The sequence below is a fragment of the Schistocerca americana genome, chromosome 11 (assembly GCF_021461395.2).
Source record: "Schistocerca americana isolate TAMUIC-IGC-003095 chromosome 11, iqSchAmer2.1, whole genome shotgun sequence".
Classification (NCBI taxonomy): domain Eukaryota; kingdom Metazoa; phylum Arthropoda; class Insecta; order Orthoptera; family Acrididae; genus Schistocerca; species Schistocerca americana.
This window is the reverse complement of record NC_060129.1, coordinates 42,503,454-42,529,707: the sequence shown is the minus strand read 5'-3', so window position 1 is coordinate 42,529,707 and position 26,254 is coordinate 42,503,454. Positions and strand designations below refer to the sequence as shown.

At 40.1% G+C, this 26,254-nt stretch overlaps 1 protein-coding gene across 1 annotated transcript in view; it reads left to right on the top strand.

Annotated features, from left to right (window-relative positions):
- LOC124553867 (secernin-2) overlaps positions 1-26,254 on the top strand; it is a 119,747-nt gene that overhangs the window by 21,697 nt on the left and 71,796 nt on the right. Inside the window, exons 2-3 of the mRNA XM_047127868.1 lie at positions 2,362-2,567; positions 20,220-20,404. Of these exons, the coding sequence (XP_046983824.1) occupies positions 2,362-2,567; positions 20,220-20,404 (391 nt within the window). The remainder of the gene's footprint in view (positions 1-2,361; positions 2,568-20,219; positions 20,405-26,254) is intronic.

Genomic DNA, 26,254 nt, shown 5'->3' with positions numbered 1-26,254 from the left:
TCGTATGTACTCTGCTCTGACTCACTCAGTGCTATTCAGAGCCTTGGAGTTCCCTATCCGGTCCATCCCCTGATTCAACGGATACAGCAGTCCCTCCATTCTTTCGCTGATAATGGTTCTCCTGTCAGCTTTCTGTGGGTTCCTGGACATGTAGGAGTGCCTGGGAATGAGGCTGCGGATGCTGCAGCCAAGGCTGCAGTCCTCCTGCCTCGGCCAGCCTCCCATTGTGTCCCGTCATCTGACATTCGTGGGGATGTTTGTAAGAGGTTTGTGTCGTTGTGGTGGGATGCTTGGTCATCCCTCCAAGGAAACAAGCTCCGGGCAGTAAAACCGCTCCCAACTGCTTGGACAACCTCCTCCCGACCATCTCGGCGAGAGGAGGTCCTTCTGACCAGGTTGCGGATTGGGCATTGCCGGTTTAGCCACCGCTACCTGCTCTCCGGTGACCCAGCCCCGCAGTGCCCTTGTGGTCAGGCATTAACAGTGCGCCATGTTTTATTGTCGTGTCCCCGCTTTAGTCAATCTCGTGTTGTCCTGTCCCTGCCATCTACTTTACGGGATATTTTAGCTGATGACGCTTGAGCAGCTGCTCGTGTTCTGCGTTTTATAACTTTGACTGGCTTGTCCAAAGACATCTAACCTTTTTACTTATTTTATCTGCATCTTTGTCAGGTCTTTCTGGTGTCCCTCCCTCCCCTTGAGTTTTACTAGATTCCATGTGCTCTAACAACAGTGACTGGGTGCTAATGACCTCAGTAGTTGAGCGCCCTTAAACCCCACAAAAAAAAAAAAAAGAGAAACCACCACACAGACAGAGAGAGATATTTACAGGATGATTCTTATTAATGTCTTAAAAGATGTGATGCGCTGTTGATGATAGCGCTGAGACAAATAATTTAATGCAAGACGCAAGGGGCTGCAAATCTTGGGAAATATCCCAAAAGTTTGAAGATGTTTGACATGTGATGCCATCAGATGATCTACCTGGCTGCACGTGCAGGGGTAGGGCTTGTTGATCCTACCCTTAACGGTATTGGGCCATGCTACACATTGCTCCATTAGATACATTGTTTTCGTCCTTGCATTATCTGAGGGGGTACGGTAGTGCTCGTGGTAGTGGTAGTACAAGACTACGAGGAATTGGTTTACATTTATGAAAACAGAGTAGCCTAGCAGAGTGATGAGTCACTGCCTGCTGCCAGTAAGATTAGGATTGACAAGCCCAACAGCTGCCCCTGCAGTGAGATAAGTGATCTTGTGATGTCACATGTTGAACATCTGTCATCCACTTTTGCCGCATTTCCTGACATTTATGGCCCCAGGTGTCTTAAGTTAAATTATTTGGCTCAGTGTCATCTACGTCACTGTGGGGATTTTTTAATATCCCCCTGTATATTTGTATGTAGAGGGAAACATTCCACGTGGGAAAAATATATCTAAAAACAAAGATGATGTAACTTACCAAACGAAAGCATTGGTATGTTGATAGACACACAAACACACACACAAAATTCAAGCTTTCGCAACCCATGGTTGCTTCATCAGGAAAGAGGGAAGGAGAGGGAAAGACAAAAGGATGTGGGTTTCAAGGGAGAGGGTAAGGAGTCATTCCAATCCCGGGAGTGGAAAGACTTACCTTAGGGGGAAAAAAGGAGAGGTGTACACTCGCGCGCGCGCACACACGTATACAGACACAAGCAGACTTTCCCTCTCCTTCCCTCTTTCCTGATGAAGCAACTGTGGGTTGCGAAAGCTTGAATTTTGTGCGTGTGTTTGTGTTTATTTGTGTGTGTATCAACATACCAACGCTTTCGTTTGGTAAGTTACATCAGCTTTGTTTTTGGATATATGTATGTATATATACATCTATTTATATCTTCGTATTAACAGACTAATATTCACTGCTGACTCATCACGTAGTATATTAGTAAATATTGATCATTGTGCCCAACAATTGCAATGCTGCAAGCTCTGTGTCGTACTTGGGAACTTGTGTACTCTTTCTGCCTTCTGCGCTGATGTAGTGCACCTGTTCCTGACAACAGACTCAACTGACAAGTTTTCAGTTAAATGGACAGAGGCGGGGACTGGTGTGTCGAGTCTCTGAGCATACGGAGAGGGTGAATTTGGAGATTTTGTATCCGCTGGCTGGTTTAAAACAGCTATACAAATCTCATTTCTGATCTCAAATGTACAATCACCGAGACTTTCCATTACCACACTTACCATTGGTTGTGTTGATATAGTTCTAGCTATCAACATTTTTGCTATACTTCTTTGCTCCTGGCAGGTTTACCATAGAGTCTACTTTCAATTTGCCTTTAGTGATTACTCTGCACATTAATTTTTCACGTCATGCAGGCCGTGATTGCAGTGCGATGGCAACCGTGTGCGGCAGTCGCGAGATGAGCCGTCATCCCGTGTCGTGTGACACGTTCGTCGTGTTGCCGCCGCTGACAGAGCACGGTGGTGTCGTCTTCGGTAAGAACTCGGACCGGCCCCGCGGCGAGGTACAGGAGCTGGTCTACTTCCCCGCCGCTGACCACCCAGCTGGCTCCAAGCTACAGGTACAATGTTGCCCTTGTTGTTTTCAGTACTCTGTGGACCAATTTGTGTACAGACAATGTGACCACATTAGTCTCACTTGTCTACAATGACAGGTACAGTTCTGGGGGTAAAGTCTCGATGAGGGCCAGCATCAGGCACGGCAGTGTTTGTGGATGCGCAGCATGTCCGGTGCCCCTAGGTACTGCATAACATCATTTGTACATTTTTCTGCCAACTGACTCAGAAAAGTGTAAAATGCAGGAATCTGTAAAATACAAGAAAGCATAGGAAGCAGAATGAGCAAAAATAAATAAATTGCTCTTTCTGTTGTTCACTACATATTTGTTCAAAATATGAGATAAAAATTTTGGTAAACAATTTTGGAATACAGTGATCGATAGATTATTATATTTTGACTGAAGTTCAGTCTTGATCACACCATTTATGTTTCAATGATATAGGTAACCGGTTTCGGTTATTTTCACATAACCATCATCAGACCCATGGCTCCCTTAGGATGGTAGGCGGAGCTCTCCTCAGTTGCTACAAAGTAGCTGGGGAGAGCTCCGCCTACCATCCTAAGGGAGCCATGGGTCTGATGATGGTTATGTGAAAATAACCGAAACCGGTTACCTATATCATTGAAACATAAATGGTGTGATCAAGACTGAACTTTAGTCAAAATATAATGAGATAAAAACAATTTAAATTTTGCCTATTTAAAATAATTGTTTTTCTATCTAACAGCAATTAGTTCTGCTCTTCTGTGAAACTATATTTGTGTTCTAATGTGAGACTTATTATTGATAATCATTGTAAAATTGTGGTAAATAAAACGTGTAACACAATATTGATGATAACACTAAAGTCGGCATTCTTCGTAAACAGAGAACACCACACACAAAATCTAAAGCTTGTTGCTGACGAGGTCATTTGGTTCATGGAGGTCCTGTGTGAGGAAGAGGGAAAAATTGTAATGTTACGGAGCATCTTTGAGGAGGAATGTTTATGCCTGACATCAGGTCATATGAGGCTAAGACTGCACACACAGTATGGATTAGAGTATTTCAAACCGAAGTAACAACAATTTGTGAAAGCCTGTTATAGAGACGGCTGTCTGCAAAAGTGGCATTTATTTGTATAAATGTCTGCAAAATTAAATTAAAGCTCTTGTAATACAATGCAGTGAGCAGAGGAAAGGTTGCTACTAGAGTCACTGTCACCATATTGTGACGATCGTTAAGGCAGTGATGCAACATACTTTGCCACCCTTCCAAACACTGCAAATGTATACTACAGGCGGCCATTACCCGACTTTCCAACAATGAAAATCTTGTTTAGCATGCTAACTCTATGGTACACGATCAGTAACTTTGTGTATAGTCTGTGTTTTCTGCTTTGTTCCCTGTTTAATTTTGAGCAGGAATATGATACACTTTTTGTAGAAATCTCTGTGAAAACCAATGTTAAGGATTGTGATAATGTCAAAGAAACTTAAAAAGTGGGAAATGTTGTAACATAGAATAATTAATGACTGGAAAGCATTGCACTGAGAGAATAGGACTTACGTTGGGATGAACAACAATGATTTTAAAAAGTAGGAAAACATAAAATATAGGAACGTAAACACAGAATTCACTGTAGGTACACCTAACCAATGAGAGGTGAGAAAAGTAGTGGTGTGGTTCCATAAGCAGCTGTGAAAGCTATAACCTTGGCTGTCACAAATATTTGATTATTTCTCCTAAATATGTTTCACTTTCCTATGTTGTGTTTACAGTAAGACCTGAGAACATAGCTCTTCCATCTTCCTCTTGACTACACAGCAAATTTTGTCTCTGTGTTAACTTGAGAATGTGACAACATTCAATCATCTCTTGCTTCAAAATGTGTTGTTTCTTGTGGGCTGCGTAGAACCGGCAGCTGACACACCATCTTTTGTTCCCATTATATCTCACAGCGAGCATTGAGAGCATTGCTGCATGAAAAATCTACATCTGCATTCATACTCTCCAAACCTTTGTGAATTGTGTGGCAGAAGGTAGTTCTCATTGTGCCAGTTATTAGGGCTTTTTTCCAATTCCATTCACATACATAGTGCGAGAAGAGTGAATGTTAAAATGCCTGTGTGTGAGCATTGTAATTAACAATCCAACTGCTGAGATTTGGACATACCTAGAACCTCAGCTGGGTCACTAAAGACCCATGTATCTTTCACATTTATTATCCTGTGTCAGTGGGTTATTGTAACTACTAATGAATGTATTCTTTGAAACTCTGGAAATTTTATTATGAAATCATCAAATATAATGTAGCTTTCCACAATTACCATTTATTATTTTAAAAAGCTTACACATATTTGCCAGTACGTTTACAGGCTCCCATCACATTATGAGCATGGATAATTGTTTTTTGATCTACATTTGTTGCAGACAGTTTTCTTGGACATATGACACTTTTACAAATGATTTGTTTCCTTCACAATTAGACTTTACAAGGCAACATGTTCTCTGTTCTTGTCTCTCAGGAATGTCTTTGAATGTGACACAGGTACTAGTACTCCTGGTTGCTGGGTACTTCTCAGTGAACTTCTCCCCCAGCTGCAGTAAGAAGTCTCTGCATTTCAACTCATTTGGTGTGTTGTATAATACTCAGGCATTTATCAGTGCCAAACCCATCAAGTTGTAAAATGTGTAAACGGTCCTATGTCTTAATGGTGCTTTGAAAGAGTATTTGCGAGCCATTTGGTTGATCACATCCACTCCATATTCAGAGCCAATATAAAATGTAACTCTACATGTCTTCTTTTTTAGACGTTATTGTATTTTATCATAAGGATATGTGGCACTGTGAATTGGGACATTCTTGTTGCTCTTTTCTTAGTAAACTGCCATTGTGGTATCATTCTTCTTCAACAATACTGTGCTGTTTAACACTTCTCTTGCCTTCTCGATAAGACTGGAATTTCCTTGCGAGATCCATTTATTGTGCCCACTAGACTTCTTACATTTGCTATCAAGGTTTCAGAGGGCGCCAAGGGGGTGAAAAAATTGTCACGTGACATTTCTTCCTTATTGCGGTAAGCTTGCATAAATTTTTCCACAACAAAATTGCCAAGATGCTCATCAGTTGGCCTAATGTCATCCCTTCCTAGATAAGGAAAAGCATTTAGATTGTATTTGGTGTCTTTATCTACTGCCATCCAATACATTTGCCTGTATTTGTCCGGTTTTGAGGCCACAAACTGTGTGAATCTGCAACAACACTTTGAAGGAAAAAGCTGTCCGTCAATTGTTATACGTGGAACCGGTATGTAGCCACATTGTGCATTCGCGATTAACTCGCACCATGTTTTTCGATAACAAAGCAAACTTGTCGTCTTTTGGTCATTGTGATATTGTGGATGTAATTTCAAATCTGAGATAATGTATTTTCTCTCTGAATGTCACGAGCCATTGTTGACTTCACAAAATTATTTCCCCCTTCATTGACCACAATGTGTCTAGTTCTAAGGTTTTCACTCCTATAGCACCACAGACGTACAGTATAGTTTTAAAAGCTTCTGCTTCTTCAGCATTCGTAGTCCGACTGTCTGAACTCGATACTCGATGTGCTTGAGCCTCGATGCATTTTACAGTGTGTTTCAGAATTTTGTCCATTATCACAAGGTGCCCACCACATCTGGCAGCTGAACAGTCACCTATAACTCACACATTCCAGGTCGTTCCACCCGTTGCTACAATATCTCTACCTGAAGGAAACTGATGTAGTCTGCAGCTTCTCATTTCATTGTGTAGCGGGGCTTTGAATTTCGCCGCGCTACACTCGTTCCCTCAGATAAAAAATATCTCGTCGCAGCGGTATGAGCGCTCGACGGCAGAGAAACTACCAAAATTGTTAACTTTTTTGTTTTTTTATTCCGTTTCAATTGTCTCTTGATAGCGGTAGCTTAAGGCAGGCGTGATCGGATGCTGACGTAAAAACTTAATGGCTAATCTTGATCTGAATGTAATGTGTAGACATTGTGGAAGTTATTAAGAAATTCGGTGGATGGAAGTAGCAAAGTGAATTAAATTGCATACAGTATCAAGATGATTTTAATTGGTATAAATTAGTGGTCCCTGGACTATTGCAAGATTTCGGAGCAGATTTTTTCACGCTGAAATGAATGAGATTTTTGAAGACGTGGACGCCGCCCTAAAGAAGATAAGTTAATCTGGTAAAGGATGATCTCTCGTCTACGCCACTTCCCCCTGTCCGTTACATTCTGTTATTCTCTGTTTCTTTTCAATAACTTTTGTAGTGAAAATTGGTTTAACTTTTGCTCAAAAACGCCACAAGGACCACCCCAACAATAGCTTTTCCGAATAACGAAGTCCGATAGCTTTTCTGTAATACAAAGTCCGATTTGCTTTTCATTCTTTCCCTTTTTCACGGTCTCTCTTCTCCCATTTTTTTTTATTAACCACTACAATTGTCCACGACCACGAGTTGATCTAGCCTTTTTGGCAGCTGTTCCTGTAATAGTAGTAATTGGTATTAAAACACATATTAGTAGTATAGATATTGTGGAATGTTAGTACAAACATCACACCTTCATAAATGTAATTTGAGACTTGTAAAAACTCAAGAAAGCAACAACTTATAAACATAAATGGTGCAATTGAAATCTGTGTCTTAGTAGCACATACATAAACAATAATTATTATAAAAAGAAACACGTGAACATGCATACCTTTCTCATCAGTATTAAGTAGAGTGTCCTAAGGAGTAACATCTTCTGATGAAAAATCTGGAAGTCAGGTGGTGGTAATTCCTCAGATGAAGGCTTCAACAGCTCATCCTCAGATTCTTGATCTAAAATCTCATTTAGTGCATTTATAATGTCCTCTTCTGTTCATAGACGTTTGGCCATAATAAATTTGTATGTTGCAAGCATTATTTACACAGTATGTTGATGATTTTCACTTATGGACCGTCTGACAGCAACTGAATAAAACACAATTTTAGTGCCATACACGTTTCGCCTTTATTTTCTGCAAGGCATCATCAGTGGCCTGTAATATGTACATATGTTAGCTATTTTATTTACATTTTTGTCAATGTGCCTATAGGTTATAAACAGTTCTGGTGGTTGGTATTTCCTATTAAGTAGTAGTGTTTTGAACTGTACTTACAGGTTGCGTAGACAGTTTCTTACATATTACGCTCCTGTTGCATTTTTGGTCTTGTTCTTCTTCCTATGAGCGCCAATTTGCTGTTTTTTCTGCATTCCACAGCACTATGCACTGAACGCTTGTTTTAATGCAATGTTTTGGTTTCTGTTGCCGAATGTCAAATGTTTTTGCCAAAGATCGAATATTACTGCCAAACTTATGAGTGTAACTATCGAAGTATCTGTGGTCTGTTCGTGTATGCATTTGTGTGTGCGCTTGTGTGTGTGTGTGTGTGTGTGTGTGTGTGTGTGTGTGTGTGTGTGTGTGTGTTTTGGTGTCATATTAATTTAATTTAATTTTATTGCATTTAATTATTTATTTTTGTTTATGTCCTGTGTGTGTGTGTGTGTGTGTGTTGTGTGTGTGTGTGTGTGTGTGTGTGTGTGTGTTATATACTTTTTTTTATGTTATCATTTCCTTTATTAAGTGTAGTAAGGAGCCTGTGCTGATGTGTGTTTGTTCATTTATCACATGTTTGTTTTCTGCTATGGCTTTCTGGATGTGGAAGTTTTCTTGCATTTGTATAAGATGTTTGTCATGGTTGCTTATTCTCATTATTTTCATTTCTTGTTCCATGTTTGTAGGATGATGGTTGTAGTGTTTTAAATGCTCTACAAATGTGGAATGGTTTGTTTCATACTTCCAACATCTGATATGTTCTTTGTATCTTGTTTCAAAATTTCTGCATGTCATGCCTATGTATACTGCATCACAACTTTGACATTCAAGTTTATATATTCCTGATTATTGGAATTTGTCCCTCTTGGTAGCTGGCTGGCTTAGGTGTGATTGAAGGGTTTGCCCAGGCTTATATGCTATTTTGAAGCCCTGTCTCTTTAGGATGTTTGCAACTCTGTGTGTTAGTTTATGTGTGTAGGTCATGGTGTACCATCTGATTCTTTTCTGTGTGGTGTTGTCATTGTGTGTGTTTGTTGAGTGTGTTTGTAAGTTTTCAGCTTGTGAGTTCTTTTGTATTGTGGAAATGTTGTGTTTGTTTTTTATTTGTGTTTTTATTTTTTGATTGAGCTTGTGTACCACATGTGTGTCATACCCGTTGTTCCTAGCTATTTGTATGATCGTGTTCATTTCTTGTTCATAATTTCTCTTACTGAGTGGGATTCTGTTTAATCTATGTAACATGTGTCTTAGTGCTGCAAATTTCTGGCTTTGGGGGTGGTTGGATGTGGAATGTATTATTGTGTCCGTGGCTGTTGGTTTTCTAAAGATGTTAAATGTATGTTTACCATTTTCTTTTTTAATTGTAATGTGAAGAAAATTTATTTGATTTTCTTTTTCTTTTTCAAGTGTGAATTTTATGTTTTTATGAGCTTTGTTTATTTCTGAATGGAGTTAATCTATTTTTTCACTTGGCTCGTCTACCAAACAAATAATGTCATCCACGTATTTGTACCAATATATGATTTTGAAACTTTCATTTGTGGTTATCTTATCAAATATCTGATTTTCAAGGTGACTGATGAAAATGTTTGCTAGTGTTCCTGATATTATGAAACAAACCATTCCACATTTGCAGAGCATTTAAAACACTACAACCATCATCCTACAAACATGGAACAAGAAATGAAAATAATGAGAATAAGCAACCATGACAAACATCTTATACAAATGCAAGAAAACTTCCACATCCAGAAAGCCATAGCAGAAAACAAACATGTGATAAATGAACAAACACACATCAGCACAGGCTCCTTACTACACTTAATAAAGGAAATGATAACATAAAAAAAAGTATATAACACACACACACACACACACACACACACACACACACACACACACACACACACACACACAGACACACAGCCCCCCTCAAAAAAAAAATGCGAAACACCAAAATACAGACAGACACACATACACAGCACAAAAAAAAAAAACCACACCAAAACACACACACACACACACACACACACACACACACACACATACACAGGCCATAAACAAAAATAAATAATTAAATGCAATAAAATTAAATTAAATTAATATGACACCAAAACACACACACACACACACACACACACACACACACACACACACACACACAAATGCATACACGAACAGACCACAGATACTTCGATAGTTACACTCATAAGTTTGGCAGTAATATTCGATCTTTGGCAAAAACATTTGACATTCGGCAACAGAAACCAAAACATTGCATTAAAACAAGCGTTCAGTGCATAGTGCTGTGGAATGCAGAAAAAACAGCAAATTGGCGCTCATAGGAAGAAGAACAAGACCAAAAATGCAACAGGAGCGTAATATGTAAGAAACTGTCTACGCAACCTGTAAGTACAGTTCAAAACATTACTACTTAATAGGAAATACCAACCACCAGAACTGTTTATAACCTATAGGCACATTGACAAAAATGTAAATAAAATAGCTAACATATGTACATATTACAGGCCACTGATGATGCCTTGCAGAAAATAAAGGCGAAACGCGTATGGCACTAAAATTGTTTTATTCAGTTGCTGTCAGACGGTCCATAAGTGAAAATCATCAACATACTGTAGTATTACGCGCAACTGAGGAGGACAGGACCAAAAAATTGAAGATTATTTACACACTTAGAATGCACTCCTAAAACCATATTTCATGAAACAAAGCACTGGCTGCGCAATACTTGCATATGCAGTCAGACGTGTTTCGACGTCCTCTCCCTCTCCTCTCCTGCTGGAGAACTGCAACGTCATCAGTCATTGAGATAAAGCAGGTTTTGCGATTGTCGAGCACATAGTCTAGCAGTAAGCACGATACTACACGAAAAATGCTATTGTTGTTGTGACTGCAGCAGAGGGGTCAGAACTGATTTGTCTGTGGTTCTAGGTGAATCTTCGTATTTCACTTCAGGTTTCCCTGAAAAATGTAAAATTGCGTTGTTGTGGTCTTCAGTCCTGAGACTGGTTTGATGCAGCTCTCCATGCTACTCTATCCTGTGCAAGCTTCTTCATCTCCCAGTACCTACTGAAGCCTACATCCTTCTGAATCTGCTTAGTGTATTCACCTCTTGGTCTCCCCCTACGATTTTTACCCTCCACGCTGCCCTCCAATACTAAATTGGTGATCCCACTGATGCCTCAGAACATGTCCTACCAACCGATCCTTTCTTCTTGTCAAGTTGTACCACAAACTCCTCTTCTCCACAATTCTATTCAATACCTCCTCATTAGTTATGTGATCTACCCATCTAATCTTCAGCATTCTTCTGTAGCACCACATTTAGAAAGCTTCTATTCTCTTCCTGTCCAAACTATTTATCGTCCACGTTTCACTTCCATACATGGCCACACTTCATACAAATACTTTCAGAAATGACTTCCTGACACTTAAATCAATACTCGATGTTAACAAATTTCTCTTCTTCAGAAACGCTTTCCTTACTATTGCTAGTCTACATTTTATATCCTCTCTACTTCAACCATCATCAGTTATTTTGCTCCCCAAATAGCAAAACTCCTTCACTACTTTAAGTGTCTCATTGCCTAATCTAATTCCCTCAGGATCACCCGAATTAATTCGACTACATTCCATTATCCTCGTTATGCTTTTGTTGATGTTCATCTTATATCATCCTTTCAAGACACTGTCCATTCCATTCAACTGCTCTTCCAAGTCCTTTGCTGTCTCTGACAGAATTACAATGTCATCGGCGAGCCTCAAAGTTTTTATTTCTTCTCCATGGATTTTAATACCTACTCCGAATTTTTCTTTTGTTTCCTTTACTGCTTGCTCAATATACAGATTGAATAACATCAGGGAGAGGTTTCAACCCTGTCATACTTCCTTCCCAACCACTGCTTCCCTTTCATGTCCCTCGACCCTTATAACTGCCATCTGGTTTGCGTACAAATTGTAAATAGCCTTTCGCTCCCTGTATTTTACCCCTGCCTTTACCTTTAAGATTTGAAAGAGAGTATTCCAGTCAACATTGTCAAAAGCTTTCTCTAAGTCTACAAATGCTAGAAACGTTGGTTTTCCTATCTATAATCGTTATTCTAAGATAAGTTGTAAGGTTAGTATTGCCTCACGTGTTCCAGTATTTCTAGGGAATGCAAACTGATCTTCCCCGAGGTCGCCTTCTACTTGTTTTTCCATTCGTCTGTAAAGAATTCGTGTTATTATTTTGCAGCTGTGGCTTATTAAACTGATTGTTCGGTAATTTTCACATCTGTCAACACATGCTTTCTTTGGAATTGGAATTATTATATTCTTCTTGAAGTCAGAGGGTATTTCGCCTGTTTCATACATCTTGGTCACCAGATGGTAGAGTTTTGTCAGGACTGGCTCTCTCAAGGCCATCAGTAGTTCCAATGAAATGATGTCTACTCCGGGGGCCTTGTTTCGACTCAGGTCTTTCAGTGCTCTGTCAAATTCTTCACGCAGTATCGTATCTCCCATTTCATCTTCATCTACATCCCCTTCCATTCCCATAATATTGTTCTCAAGTACATCGCCCTTGTATAGACCCTCTATATACTCCTTCCACCTGTCTGCTTTCCCTTCTTTGCTTAAACTGGGTTTCCATCTGAGCTCTTGATATTCATGCAAGTGGTTCTCTTTTCTCCAAAGGTCTGTTTAATTTTCCTGTAGGCAGTATCTATCTTACCGCTAGTGAGATAAGCCTTTACATCCTTACATTTGTCCTCTAGCCATCCCTGCTTAGCCATTTTGCACTTCCTGTTGATCTCATTTTTGAGACGTTTGTATTCCTTTTTGCCTGCTTCATTATTTACTGCATATTTATTATGTCTCCTTTCATCAGTTAAACTCAATACATCTTCTGTTACCCGTGGATTTCTATTAGCCCTCGTCTTTTTACCTACTTGCTCTTCTGCTGACTTCACTATTTCATTCGTCAAAGCTACCCATTTTTCTTTTACTGTATTTCTTTCCCCCATTCCTGTCAATTGTTCCCTTATTCTCTCCCTGAAACCCTGCATAACCTCTGGTTCTTTCAGTTTATCCAGGTCCCATCTCCTTAAATTCCCACCTTTTTGCAGTTTCTTCAGTTTTAATCTACAGGTCATAACCAATAGATTGTGGTCAGAGTCCACATCTGCCCCTGGAAATGTCTTACAATTTAAAACCTGGTTCCTAAATCTCTGTCTTACCATTATATAATATATCTGAAACTGTCTAGTATCTCCAGGGTTCTTCCATGTATACAACCTTCTTTCATGATTCTTGAACCAAGTGTTAGCTATGATTAAGTTGTGCTCCGTGCAAAATTCTACCAGGCGGCTTCCTCTTTCATTTCTTAGCCCCATTCCATATTCACCTACTACGTTTCCTTCTCTTCCTTTTCCTACTGTCAAATTCTAGTCACCCATGGCTATTAAATTTTCGTCTTTCACTACCTGAATAATTTCTTTTATCTCATCATACATTTCATCAATTTCTTCATCTACAGAGCTAGTTGGCATATAAACTTGTACTACTGTGGTAGGCTTTGTGTCTATCTTGGCCACAATAATGCATTTACTATGCTGTTTGTAGTAGCTTACGCGCATTCCTGTATTGCTATTCGTTATTAAAGCTACTTCTGCATCACCCCTATTTGATTTTGTATTTATAACCCTGTATTCGCCTGACCAAAAATCTTGTTCCTCCTGCCACCGAACTTCACTAATTCCCACTATATCTAACTTTAACCTATCCATTTCCCTTTTTAAATTTTCTAACCTACCTGCCCGATTAAGGTATCTGACATTCCACACTCTGATCCGTAGAATGTCAGTTTTCTTTCTCCTGATAACGACGTCCTCTTGAGTAGTTCCCGCCCGGAGATCCGAATGGGGGACTATTTTACCTCCAGAATATTTTACCCAAGAGAATGCCATCATCATTTAATCATACAGTAAAGCTGCATGCCTTTGGGAAAAATTACGGCTGTAGTTTCCCCTTGCTTTCAGCCGTTTGCAGTACCACAACCGCAAGGCCGTTTTGGTCAGTGTTACAGGGCCAGATCAGTCAGTCATCCAGACTGTTACCGCTGCAACTGCTGAAAAGGTTGCTGCCCCTCTTCAGGCCTCTCAACAGGTACCCCTCCGTTGTGGTTGCACCTGCGGTACGGCTATCTGTGTCGTTGAGGCACGCAAGCCTCCCCACCAACGGCAAGGTCCATTGTTCATGGAGGGGGGGGGGGGGGGGGGGGGAGAAATGCGTATAATGCTAATTACCTTGTTTTATAAAAAGTCTCAGAAATTAAGTGCCCTAGGCAATAATGCAAAAAAGTGACAAATGAAAAAATTAAGAAGTGGGTCACGAGTGACGCAGCTGTGATTCTAGTGTTGATCAAATCTTGTTCTCTTGATCTCTATGAGAGTGATACATAGCGGTTGTAGTATGTTCCTAGATTCATTATTTAAAGCCAATTCTTGACACTTTATAAGTAGGAAGACTTGGGACAATTTCTGTCGACTTTAGAGTGTCTACTACATAAGTTTCTTCAGTGTCTCTGTAACTATCTCCCACAGGCCAAACAAAATTGTCACCATCTGTGCTGTCCTTCTCTTAGATGTAGCTCCTGTTAGTGCTATTTGGCATACGTCCCATACACTTGAGCAATATTCTGTTCAAAAATGGTTCAAATGGCTCTGAGCACTATGGGACTTAACATCTATGGTCATCAGTCCGCTAGAACATAGAACTACTTAAACCTAACTAACCTAAAGACAGCACACAACACCCAGTCATCACGAGGCAGAGAAAATCCCTGACCCCGCCGGGAATCGAACCTGGGCGTGGGAAGCGAGAACGCTACCGCACGACCACGAGATGCGGACAGCAATATTCTGTGATACCGCACGAGCACAATTATTCCACTGGCCCTGATGTTGCCTTTTACCACTCTTGGGGCCAAATGCACTGTCATGAGTCCATTGTGAAGAGTATAGTGTGAACTTATTAATATGGGAGTTGCAAGAAGGTGAAATTTTGAACTACAGTTGTGAAAAATAGTCAGGGATAAAGCCTGTACTACAGGGAGGAATTGAGGTATCCGTAACAGAATTGCTCATGGTTTTCTTTTCTTATACTGAATGTATACAAAGAACAGTAGCACAAGGGTTACAGTTCTGTTTGGCTCTTGGAGGAGCATCACAGAATATTGCTCAAGTGTATGGGACCTGTACCAACTACCACTAACAGGAGATATATCTACAGAGGTCAGCATAGATGGTGACCATTTCATTTTACCTGTGGGAAATAGTTACAGAGGTACTCAAGAAACTGAAGTTATAGACACTTGAAGATCGACAAAAAATATCTCTAGACTTCCTATTTATAAAGTGTCAAGAATTGGCTTTAAATGATGAGTCTAGGAATTTACAACAACCACTATGTATCACTTTTGTAGGGGCCAGGAGAACAAAATTTAATGAACACTAGAACCACAGCTGGGTCACTGGTGACCCACTTCTTAATTTTTTCATTTGTCAGTTTTTCGCATTATTGCCTAGAGCACTGAATTTCTGAGACTCTTTACAACAGATGCAAATTATCCTGCGAAAGCCTGCTTACAAAATTTCGAGACCCATTATTGAGTGAAGGTATTCTTCATCTGCCTGTGTATCACTCCCACAGGTAAGGTGAAGACAACATTAAACTAATTACATCATACGTAGAGATGTTGTTGCCGTAGCAGAGTATAGAGAGAAGATAGTGTTACATGTCAGTCTACAGTTGCTGAGCAGTTACGAGCAAATGCCGAAGATGAGCTTCCTGTGGCGGCAGGTTGAGTACTCGCATAAACAGTGAGCATAGTCAAATGGCACCTATGAGAGGCACAGATTTTGGGACTGTAGGATATTTGCAGTGGGAGACTTGAGGAACTCGGATATCTGATTAACACTAATTGCAGTTAGACTAGCTACTACCCTGAAGGCTAATTGTAAACATTAGAAAAAGCCACTGGTTGCACAGCATAAGTCAGTGTAGAGTCTGTGGGGTGAGAGCTAACAGAAGTAGCAAACACTAGCAGTATTGTAAAATACACTTATTGAGAGCAACACTCTAAGTGTGAAAAACTGGCTTGTCAGAGCTTACCTGAGGTGGGTGACAAGTGACAGATTGGCTTCTCAGTTATCGGACTGAGAACTCTAATACAAAAAATTGGGTTTTTAATGAATTGTGGCAGTGGAATATTTGTCTCTTCCTGTAGTTAGCCTATCAATACACTGGCACTTTAGGCTTCAGCCAATCTGATGATAAATTAACAACTTCCAACTTGGTAACAGTGTTCAGGTGAAAGCTAAACAACACTATGCTTCCTATTAAGTCTAGCACCATCAGTGTTTCATGTCACCTCCACCCCCCCTCCCCCCGTGCAGTGACTCATAAATGGGGCCCCCTGTTGCAGCACTCAAATATGCGTGAACACACCAATGTTGCGGTTCTCAGGGGCAAGTATCGAGCTGCCTGCACTTGCTAAGATATGCCTTTTTGTGACTGTCTTCTACTGTGACACCTTAAGACAGTGGCTGGGTGGTGGATGGAGTAATCAGTTAATTCTCTGAATTGAAATTTCTCCCCTCGGACACCTGGCCAGAGTGTTTGCAATATGCAGGGCTGTAGACTTACTGTTTACCTCAGGTAACCTAAAAACTAACACATTTACCTCCTCTCGGCATTCTGTCTCCAATTTCATATCTCGAAGTGCCCTCGCTGGCTTCAGACAGCTGTTCATTACATCACAAACTGACAAAGACTGAAAGAGTTTCAATGCCTGAGAATTGACATCATACTGCCTGTACTATGGCCACTACTATTACTCCTTGTATACTGCCAACAATAACAAAATTGTATTGTACATTGTTTCAAACACACTTAATTGAGCTTTCAAAACTGGTCATGAATTGGCTTTACAAATCATTGTGATGTTTTTAAGTTAGGTATCATGTTGAAATATTGCATTGTTCATGACAAAATTACACACAATATGCCATAAGTGTGTTTTGATTATATTCATTGGTTGTTTTATAAATACAGGTTGGTTTTTATTCAAGCGTAAACCCTCTGGAACTTTACATTTAGCTGCATCATAATTACTATTACTTTTCTACATATGATTTTTGTGAATCATGAACTGGACTTTCACTTACACTTACTTTGACTTATTTTCAGTTTTTGGTGCAATACTTTTGTAAAATTGGTTACAATTCATCTTAATTGGTCTCTAAAGATCTCAAGTTGGTTTAATGGCATCAATACAGTAATTGATTACTGTTATAATAAACTCTTTAATTTACATACCTACATAACTTTGTGGCCTGCTACCAGATTCTTCATTACCATTGGAATCATAGTTTTTGTTAAGTGTTGTCTATTCTGCTACATTGCATGTGGATATTCGTACTTAGATTTAGTTGTCCATGGTTGCAGGCCCATGATTCATTTTTTGTTTGATGTGACTTCACAAATAAGGAACAGTAACTTCGAGTAATGTTCGTTTATTAATGTTTAGTACAAGGCTTAGTGAGTATTGCAAACATCTTAACTAAAAAAAAAAAAACTACTAAGCAGACTGATGCTAGCATTTTTCAAAATCGTCATAACTACTGTCCACATTCTTGTAGCATCAAACAAGCTCCATATCAGAATTATAAGGAGTGTTCAAATGAAAAGGTATGAAATGGTGTAACAATCAAACTGGTTGAGGTGTATGTATGTCAGTTTGGGACGACTTAGTGAGGCATCTTGGCAATGGAAGCATGAACCACCACCACCTCCTAAAAAATTCAGAGGTGTGTCCTCAGCAGGCAAAGTGGCGCTCACTGCTTTTATCGACGTCAGAGGTCTGATAATTGTCAAATTCCTCGAGTGTAGAAAAACTGTTAACAGTGACCTGTCCTGTGTGACATTCTGTAGCCTATCCGTACATGTCACCCTGTGACTTCCACGTGTTAACTGTGCTGAACAGCACCTCGGAGGGAAGCACTTCGACCTGGATGACTTAGTGGCAGTTGGAGACTGGCTCCTGTCACGGCTACAGGAATTCTGGAAACAGAGAATCCTTCAGCTCGTGAAACAGTGGGATAGTTGTGTTCGGGCCTGTGGTGATTACTTTTGAATAAATACTTCTGTTATAATCGGTATCGGTTCGTTCTTTTTTGTTTGAACGCCTTCCATATTGTGTTTCTTGTGAATCGTGTTGAATTAAGTTTCATATCATTTTCAGTTGTTGTTGTTGTTGTTGTTGTTGTTGTTGTTGTGGTCTTCAGTCCTGAGACTGGTTTGATGCAGCTCTCCATGCTACCCTATCCTGTGCAGGCTTCATCATCTCCCAGTACCTACTGAAGCCTACATCCTTCTGAATCTGCTTAGTGTATTCATCTCTTGGTCTCACTCTACGATTTTTACCCTCCACGCTGCCCTCCAGTACTAAATTGGTGATCCCTCGATGACTCAGAACATGTCCTACCAACCGATCCCTTCTTCTAGTCAAGTTGTGCCACAAACTCCTCTTCTCCACAATTCTATTCAATACCTCCTCATTAATTCTGTGATCTACCCATCTAATTTTTAGCATTCTTCTCTAGCACCACATTTCGAAAGCTTCTATTCTCTTCCTGTCCAGTAAATCTAGGGATAATTTGTGAAAGAGGAAGCAAATCTGAACCATTCAAAGAAAGCTGATCAAATAAACACAAGTACAAAGATCAGTATAGAAGTGGATGGATGACTCAAGCAGTTTCATCTAGTGGCCGAAAATATGTGTTAAGTTACATAAGAGCCAACTTTTATTATGCAGAATTTTAGGTTACAGTGTGCAAAGCAGCATCCATTTTAAGCAATTTGTATATAACAGATAGAGGTCACACTCAATCCCAGAATCAACAGAATAGTCAGTCATCAAAATCAATCCCAGACTTATGAAAAGAGAGGTGAGTTCAATAGAATTAAGAGGGTTTCCCAGAAACTAATGCACCACATTTTCTTTTCTCAGCTGAAAACAATGCTACAAATGCAAAACATTAGGTAGATATTATTTGAAGTTCCTGAGTGAGCGTGCCAAGTTTCCATCACTTCCGACAGATAGTGTAGCTGCACGACAGTTTCAAAATGGCTTCTGTAGGTGACGTACATTACGAGCAATGTGCCTTCATTGAATTTCTCACTCCAGAGAAAGAAACTGTGGGGAACATTCACAAATACTAGGGCAAAGTCTACGGAGTGTCTGCTGCTGACAGAAGTAAATTTAGTCGCTGGGCACAGAAGGTGAGGTCATAAGAAGGTGGTTCAACTGAGCTCCACGACTTGCGGCAATTGGGCAGACCATCCACAGCTGTCCTGACATGTTGCAGCAAGTCAATGTCATTTGCGAGGAAAGACGCATTACAACTTAGCAGTTAATGCTGCATCTGTCAATCACCAAAGGAAAGCAGTGGTTGGGAAGGGAGTGGGACAGGGTTGTAGCCTATCCCCAATGTTATCCAATCTGTATATTGAGCAAGCAGTGAAGGAAACAAAAGAAAAATTCGGAGTAGGTATTAAAATTCATGGAGAAGAAGTAAAAACTTTGTGGACGCAACTATTCACACTCCTGGATATTGTAAAGTGTTGGCAAGATGGGTTCTGCACAGAAAAAATGTTTGTCTCAATTTGTTGCAATGTTTTGAAGCTGAGGGGGAGGCCTTCTTGTCCTGGACTGTGACAGGTGATGAAACTGTTTTAATTTTTTTGAGCCCAAAACAAAACGACAGTTGACGGAATGGCGCCATTCCCACCCACAGAAGAAAAAATTCGAAGCAACTGCTTCTTCTGGTAAGGTCATGATCGCCTTGTTCTGGGACTGTGGAGGTGTGATTCTCACTGATACAATGCCAAGAGGTGGTACTACATTAATTCAGAAGCATATATCAACACATTAACAAAGTCGACGTGCTTCTGGGGACTTTGGTGCCACGTCAACCCAGGAGATGTTTTGCTGCAACAAGGTATCACTCGGCCCGACAAGTCTGCGGACTGCCGAACACATTGTAGAACAGGGTTGGACAGTGTTACCCCATCCACCCTACAGCCCTGACCTAGCCCACTCGAGACTTCCATTTGTTTGTGACATTAAAGGATGCCATTCGTGGAAGACATTTTGAGGACAATCAGGTGGTGATTCACACAGTGAAGCATTGACTCTGCCACCAGAACAAGGATTGGTACTGACAGGGTGTACACACCCTCATTTTGCACTGGATGAAGAGCGTAGAACACGATGGAGATTACCTGGAAAAATAGGGTGTGTAGATGAAACACCATTTTTCCGTGTGTGTGATTATCATTATGTTCAATAAAGAAATGTTGAAGAAAAAAATGTGGTGCATTACTTTCTGGGCAACCCTTGTATATCACAGCTTCATATTGAACTGTCACACTAGAATGCCACAGTAGGCCAAAATCACAATTGTAAATAACCGGTGGCTCTGGCTGTTCTTGCAGTGTACGTACCTGGAGATCGACCAGGTGGAGCACACGCAGGCAGTGGTGCTCAGCAAGCCGGCGTGGATGTGGGGTGCCGAGATGGGTGCGAACGAGGCGGGCGTGGTCGTCGGCAACGAGGCGGTCTTCACGCTGGTGGACGACGGCAACGAGGAGGAGCGCCTGATCGGCATGGATCTCGTCAGGTGAGGCACCTCGCAGCGACTCGCCCGGTCAGCGGTTCCCTGAAGTCTTCCTCGCGAGGAGGGCAAATGCAGTGATGGGTTGGAAACTGTCGTGAGGCATGTGTTCACTATTGGTATCTGCTGCGTCTAATGTAATCCATTGTTTCCTTCATTTATTACTAAATTTGAGGTGGTGTTATGGGATTGATTTGGCAGATAATATTTCTAACAAGACGACCTGAAATGTATAAGGACATGCTGGCCACGAAACAGGTATCTTTAGAACCAAAATTAAATATATACTTAACTTGAATGCTGGGTGAAATATACAGTCTTGTTAACTCAAAATAAATAACCTGACTCAGATTTCTCACGAGTTTTAATTTATTCTCTGTAGATGGGAGAGATAATTATAAATCATTCACCTACGCTGATTCAGATACAAATTTCAGTCCAGTCTGCACCATTTCAACGCAGTACTAAATCTGAAGCCTGTTCTGCTATAAAGGATGTGATCCCTAATATTTCCCCATTATAAGCGAGCTCTTTAAATTTGTGCATCACAGTACCTCTGCTCGCTTCCAGAAGCAATATTTGAGTGGAGGGTTGGGGTTTATTCCTTTGAGATACTTAAGCTACGTATAATTACAACACCCAAGTCAGGGACCAGAACTGATGACCAACAGGGGAACTGAAGCCACACAATGATGACTGTACAATGATGACTGTTCAGCGAGGCTTAAGGTTGTGTGTGTTTCTCAACATAGTTACAAATGCGACCCTAGTCAACTTCATATTTGCTGACATATGGAGACCGACAACTAAATATAGCAAGTGAGGCACTTTAACCGCTGTAAGATATATCGGACATTAGCTTCACTAAAATTCGAAACAGTGTTAAGGTGCCTACACATGAACTCCAAATAACAACCACTGACAGTTTCAAAAGAGAAAAATGTCCATACAGCACTGATATTACAACAGACTTTATCCCCAGCTGGATAGACAAATGACTGACCCACTTAACAGGTACAAAACCCAGTGACCACTGATAAACCTATTTCCAAAATCCACTGACGCACAATCACTCAAACTTGGCGATAAAGCAATAAATATGAGCACCGACACACAGTGATGTATTAGAAAAATGTAGCGAATAAAGACCACTCGGTTCCAGATGCAATGCAATGTAACCACGAGTGATATCACCCTATTACTAGTGACTAACATGTGATTTAAGGAAATAGTTGCAACTGAGGGAAAGTCTCTTCAACAGATATGATTATGCAGACCTGCCTATACAGGAATCAAACCCACACTAACACTAGTGGACTTGTACATGGCAAAATGATGGCACCGTATCATCAGCACGCCAGACTTCATAGGTGCCAGGCTAATTGACACAACACTTAACAGGACATATATATTTAAAGAACAACTAGAGCAATGCTAATCATAGCTTAGGCTGGTATTACACAGTCAAATTTCTTTGTCAAAGTTGGTATGTCAAATATTTATGTCTAAGGAGTTTGGTGGTGAAATAGGGCACTTTGTCAAAACTCGTCTGTCGTCAAATAAATTTCATGAAATCTAGGGCATTGCTGTAGATTTGATCATAAGTCACTTGTCGTCTGTTCGTTGCAATGTGTAATGTCACCACATGGAGTGCTATCATGGCTGCAGTGTTCTGTCATCTGTAGTGTGTTTATAAACATGGCCAGTAAATACAGTTGGTGTTTACTGTAAACAACAAAATTAATAGAGATGTATGAAGCTGATGAGGTGCTTTAGAATGTGAGGCACTCTGAATACAAAAATAGATCAAGAAGATTGGAGAGCTATAAAAATATTGCGGAGGTCATTAGCCGTGAGGTACAGTTTTCGGACACACAATGTGATTGATATGTTTATAAAATAAAAGTAGTTCTTAATGCAAATAAAGTGTGTTGAACATTATTGACCTTCAGACATTGGTCCTTTAGTGCTTTATAAATTGCTGCACATGTTTCAGGTATTATTTTCGTTAATGTGCATTGTGGTGTTAAAGTGCTGTACTGTAAGCTAGAGTAACTCCTGTAGCAAGGAACTGGAGTGTTACAGTGGGCCTGTCTTCTGCAGATATAGTAGTTCTTAAATGAGTATTGTGCTTTGTGATATGAGGATACACGTCACTGAGCACATGTGAAATGTATGCTCATCCATTCTTAAGTAATTTATGTACAACCTGACGTCCTCCACTACAATCTCACGTAACAAGTTTTGTTGAATGCTTTTATCATCTCGTCATAAAACCCACGTCTTCACCCAGGTACGTTTCCTTTTTTTCCGCTGCTTCTCTTCCACATGTGCACACAGTGCAACTGTGGTACATGCAACTGCTGCGGTTAATAACAAGTTGTAGTCAGCCATCTTAAACTTTGACGAAAAATATGATGACAGTGTAATACCCCTCTTTAGTGCCATCTCAGAGATGTGTAGCAAATAAATTTGACCAATATTTGATCATATCTTTGATCAAATCTTTGACAAATAAATTTGAGAGTGTATTACTGGCCTTAACAATCAACAAATAAATTCCTCTCAAGGTAAAGTGTGCAGGCATAACAACATGTCACCAAGAGCGATAAATTTAGTCCCTGCTTGTATTCCCTTAACTACTGCTAATGCCACCACAAAAACACATCCTCATTGATCCTGCAAATATAGGACAGAAGATAATCGAGGTAATTGATCTGTAGTTACAGAGTTCCTCAATGTATATTGACCAGAAAAAAATCAAAAAACAAGAACACTCGAATCAAGTAAGAAAGGCAACATGTCGCCGGCCTACCACACACACCACTGCGAAGGCTCCACCATTCTCACTGCTCACTAGGCTGGGCCACCACCACTACTACCCTTACACGCAGTATGTAACATTTTAAATTAACACTATAGCCCACCAGGGCTGAATATAAAAGAAAAACTCTTGGGAGGTGTCATATGGCACAGTACCTGGCTCATTTTGGTTTAGAAAGTCTTCTTTAGTTCCACAGTTCACTAATAATTTCAGTATTTTCTGCTCAGTTCAGTGATTAATTTTCTTGCTTTAAAATGGTAATTTCTACACAAATCCCACCCATCGAGTATTCTCTGCAGGTGGCACACACAATTTGGAGCAAAAATCAAAATCTGAGGTGTGTTTATGTAAAGTCAGTTCAAATGTTATTTACACATCTGATGGGAAGTCAGTTATGGAAACTGACATATGATAACATCATTTCACTCCTGACACTATTTTTTAGTAAAAGGCACATACCTCGGTTACCATCAGGAAATCGTGTAGTGAATGAAGGACGAACCCTAGAAGCATCAGACTGCACTCGTCTCCTTTAATGTACAAAGAACCATGTATGACACCGGAAAACTTGCCTTACGACTGTTAAACTGCCGGGAAAGATTCCGAATGACGTTCACGATTGTTGACAGTAGAGGGAGCATCCTCTGTATCGCAGATATCTCTCAGCTAGAGGCCAAAAAGGTTGTTACCATAATTTAAAATCTCCCATAGCTTTTCCCCGCAGTGATTACAGTCAATCGTAAAATATTTTCCTGGTGGAAGGTGATTCTCAAGCGAAGCTGAAATAAGTTTAAGCCTTTACAGTTGCAAAAATAGGTCCAAGATTTTTTAATGGAACTGGCTATGGTATTTTGCCTCCAAACCAGCCTGTTCAAACTGCTCTATCCCTCAGGCTATTGTAGCTACAAAGCTGGAAACTGGCAGAATATTAATCTACTTGTTGTTGATGATGATGATGATGATGATGATGATGTCCCATACTCCGAGGAGCGTAGGGGACTATGCAGGAAACCCGCACCGCTGTACTAGGCAAGGTCGTAGTGGAGGTGGTTTGCCATTGCCTTCCTCTGACCGTAATGGGGATTGATGATGATGATGATGATGATGATGATGATGATGATGATGATGATACAACACAGAGTCATCTCGGGGCAGGGAAAATCCCTGACCCCGCTGGGAATCGAACCCGGGCCCCCGTGTGCGGGAAGCGAGAATGCTACCGCAAGACCACGAGCTGCAGACTCTACTTGTTAAGTATGTTCCCTAAATTTCTAAGTTATTGGTTAATCTAGAAGGTAATTGGTGAGAAATGTTTTTCAGTTCTTCTGCCAAAATTTGTGTTGTCCTTTGCATTTTGAAAGTAATGACGGTGTCTGCAAATGGCTTTCAGTATAATGTTTCTATCCTTCATAACATTTACTGTGCAAATCTTAAGTTTATAGCTGCCATTTCCAGTGGAATGAGCTGAAATGGGAAACATATGTACAGAATTTTAAGCAAAGTGGGATGTTGACATGCAGATGAGTGGAAGAATTTCAATTAAATAAGAGCAGAAATGTATAAAGGTGACTGGAGATTTATTCCAGTAAATCTAGTCTAAGGTATACAGGCTAGTTGGAGGCTACTGACCCCAAGACTGACGGGGCACGATGCCTGACTGAGGAGAAGCAGCGAGATACCTATGACCGGGTCGCGGTCCGGCTAGTGAGAGAGTGTCCCGGTGGGCCAGCACGTCCTCACTAGTCCACCTCGCATTCCCTGCACGATCCTTAGCGGCCCTCTGAGGAACTGCTGAAGAACACTTTCCAAAGCACAGCCAGTGAGAGACCATCTGGCGAAGTGTTACCTTGTCGGCAGTACTAACTGTGAGAGAGTTATTTAAGTGGACTGAGTGTAGCTAGGCAACAATATCGAGTGACGTCCGGCGGTCACTAGCTCGTGTCCAGCTGCGATCTTACAGTGAAACTCAGTTATGTTGATTCAGAATGGAAAAAGAGGAAAACTAAAAAGTTTAATTGCTAATAAACTAAGAAAAAGGATTGGATCAGAAAATACAGAAAATCATTCAGCAGACATTAACAAATACAACATCAAAAGTGAAATTTAAAGGAAAACTCAAAACCATTCAAGATAAAAAACTGAACTTGGACAATGCAAAGGGTTATCGCCTTTTTTGTTAAATGTAGTTGTAGATAGTCATGGAAGAATGGGAAAAGAAACTTGAAGAAAATTGCTGGAAACCAATTTCTTTAGGAACAAAGACAAAATCCTGTGAATTCCCTACTTAGCCTTTGCGGACAATCTCACAATAATGGCAGATTTTTGAGAGATGGCTGTAAAACAGATAAAAACTCTAAAAGAACATGCAGAGAAAGCCGGCCTGCAGATATCATTTGAAAAGACAGTGTTTACAACAAATAATTTAGAAATTTTCAAATTACAAACCAAATATGGAGAAATAAAGTGTCACACTTTAAATATCTAGGAGAAATTATCTCTGAAAAATATGCACAACAAGAAAGAATACAAAAAGCTCATAAAGGTTTAGGATTAATGCAAAACGTCTATAATAAAAAATGCTTATCTTTAAATAGCAAAATCAGACATTACAAAATGGTAATTAAACCATCAATCTTATATGCTAATGAAACCTTGGCACTAAACAGGAAAGCTGTTATAGAAAATCCAAAGAAAGAAGAAAGAAAAATAATTTAGATAATTTTGGGACCAAGATGGACTGAGAATGGATGTAGACTACAGAAAACTTCCAAAATTGAAGAATATTTTAACATAGAGACAGATGCGAGGAAAAGACGCCTCAAATTCTGTGGCAACATAATGAGGCTTCACGAACACAGACTAACAAAAAAGAATAGTAAAATACCTAGATTCCCTCGCTAATGGATCCAAAATGTTAAAAAAGACTTGGAATTGGACAAAATCACCAAAGAAGAAATAGACATGAGGAACAATTTTAGTATAAAAGTAGAAAAATGGGAGGTTAAACTAGACAAAAGCCCGAAGAACTGGAA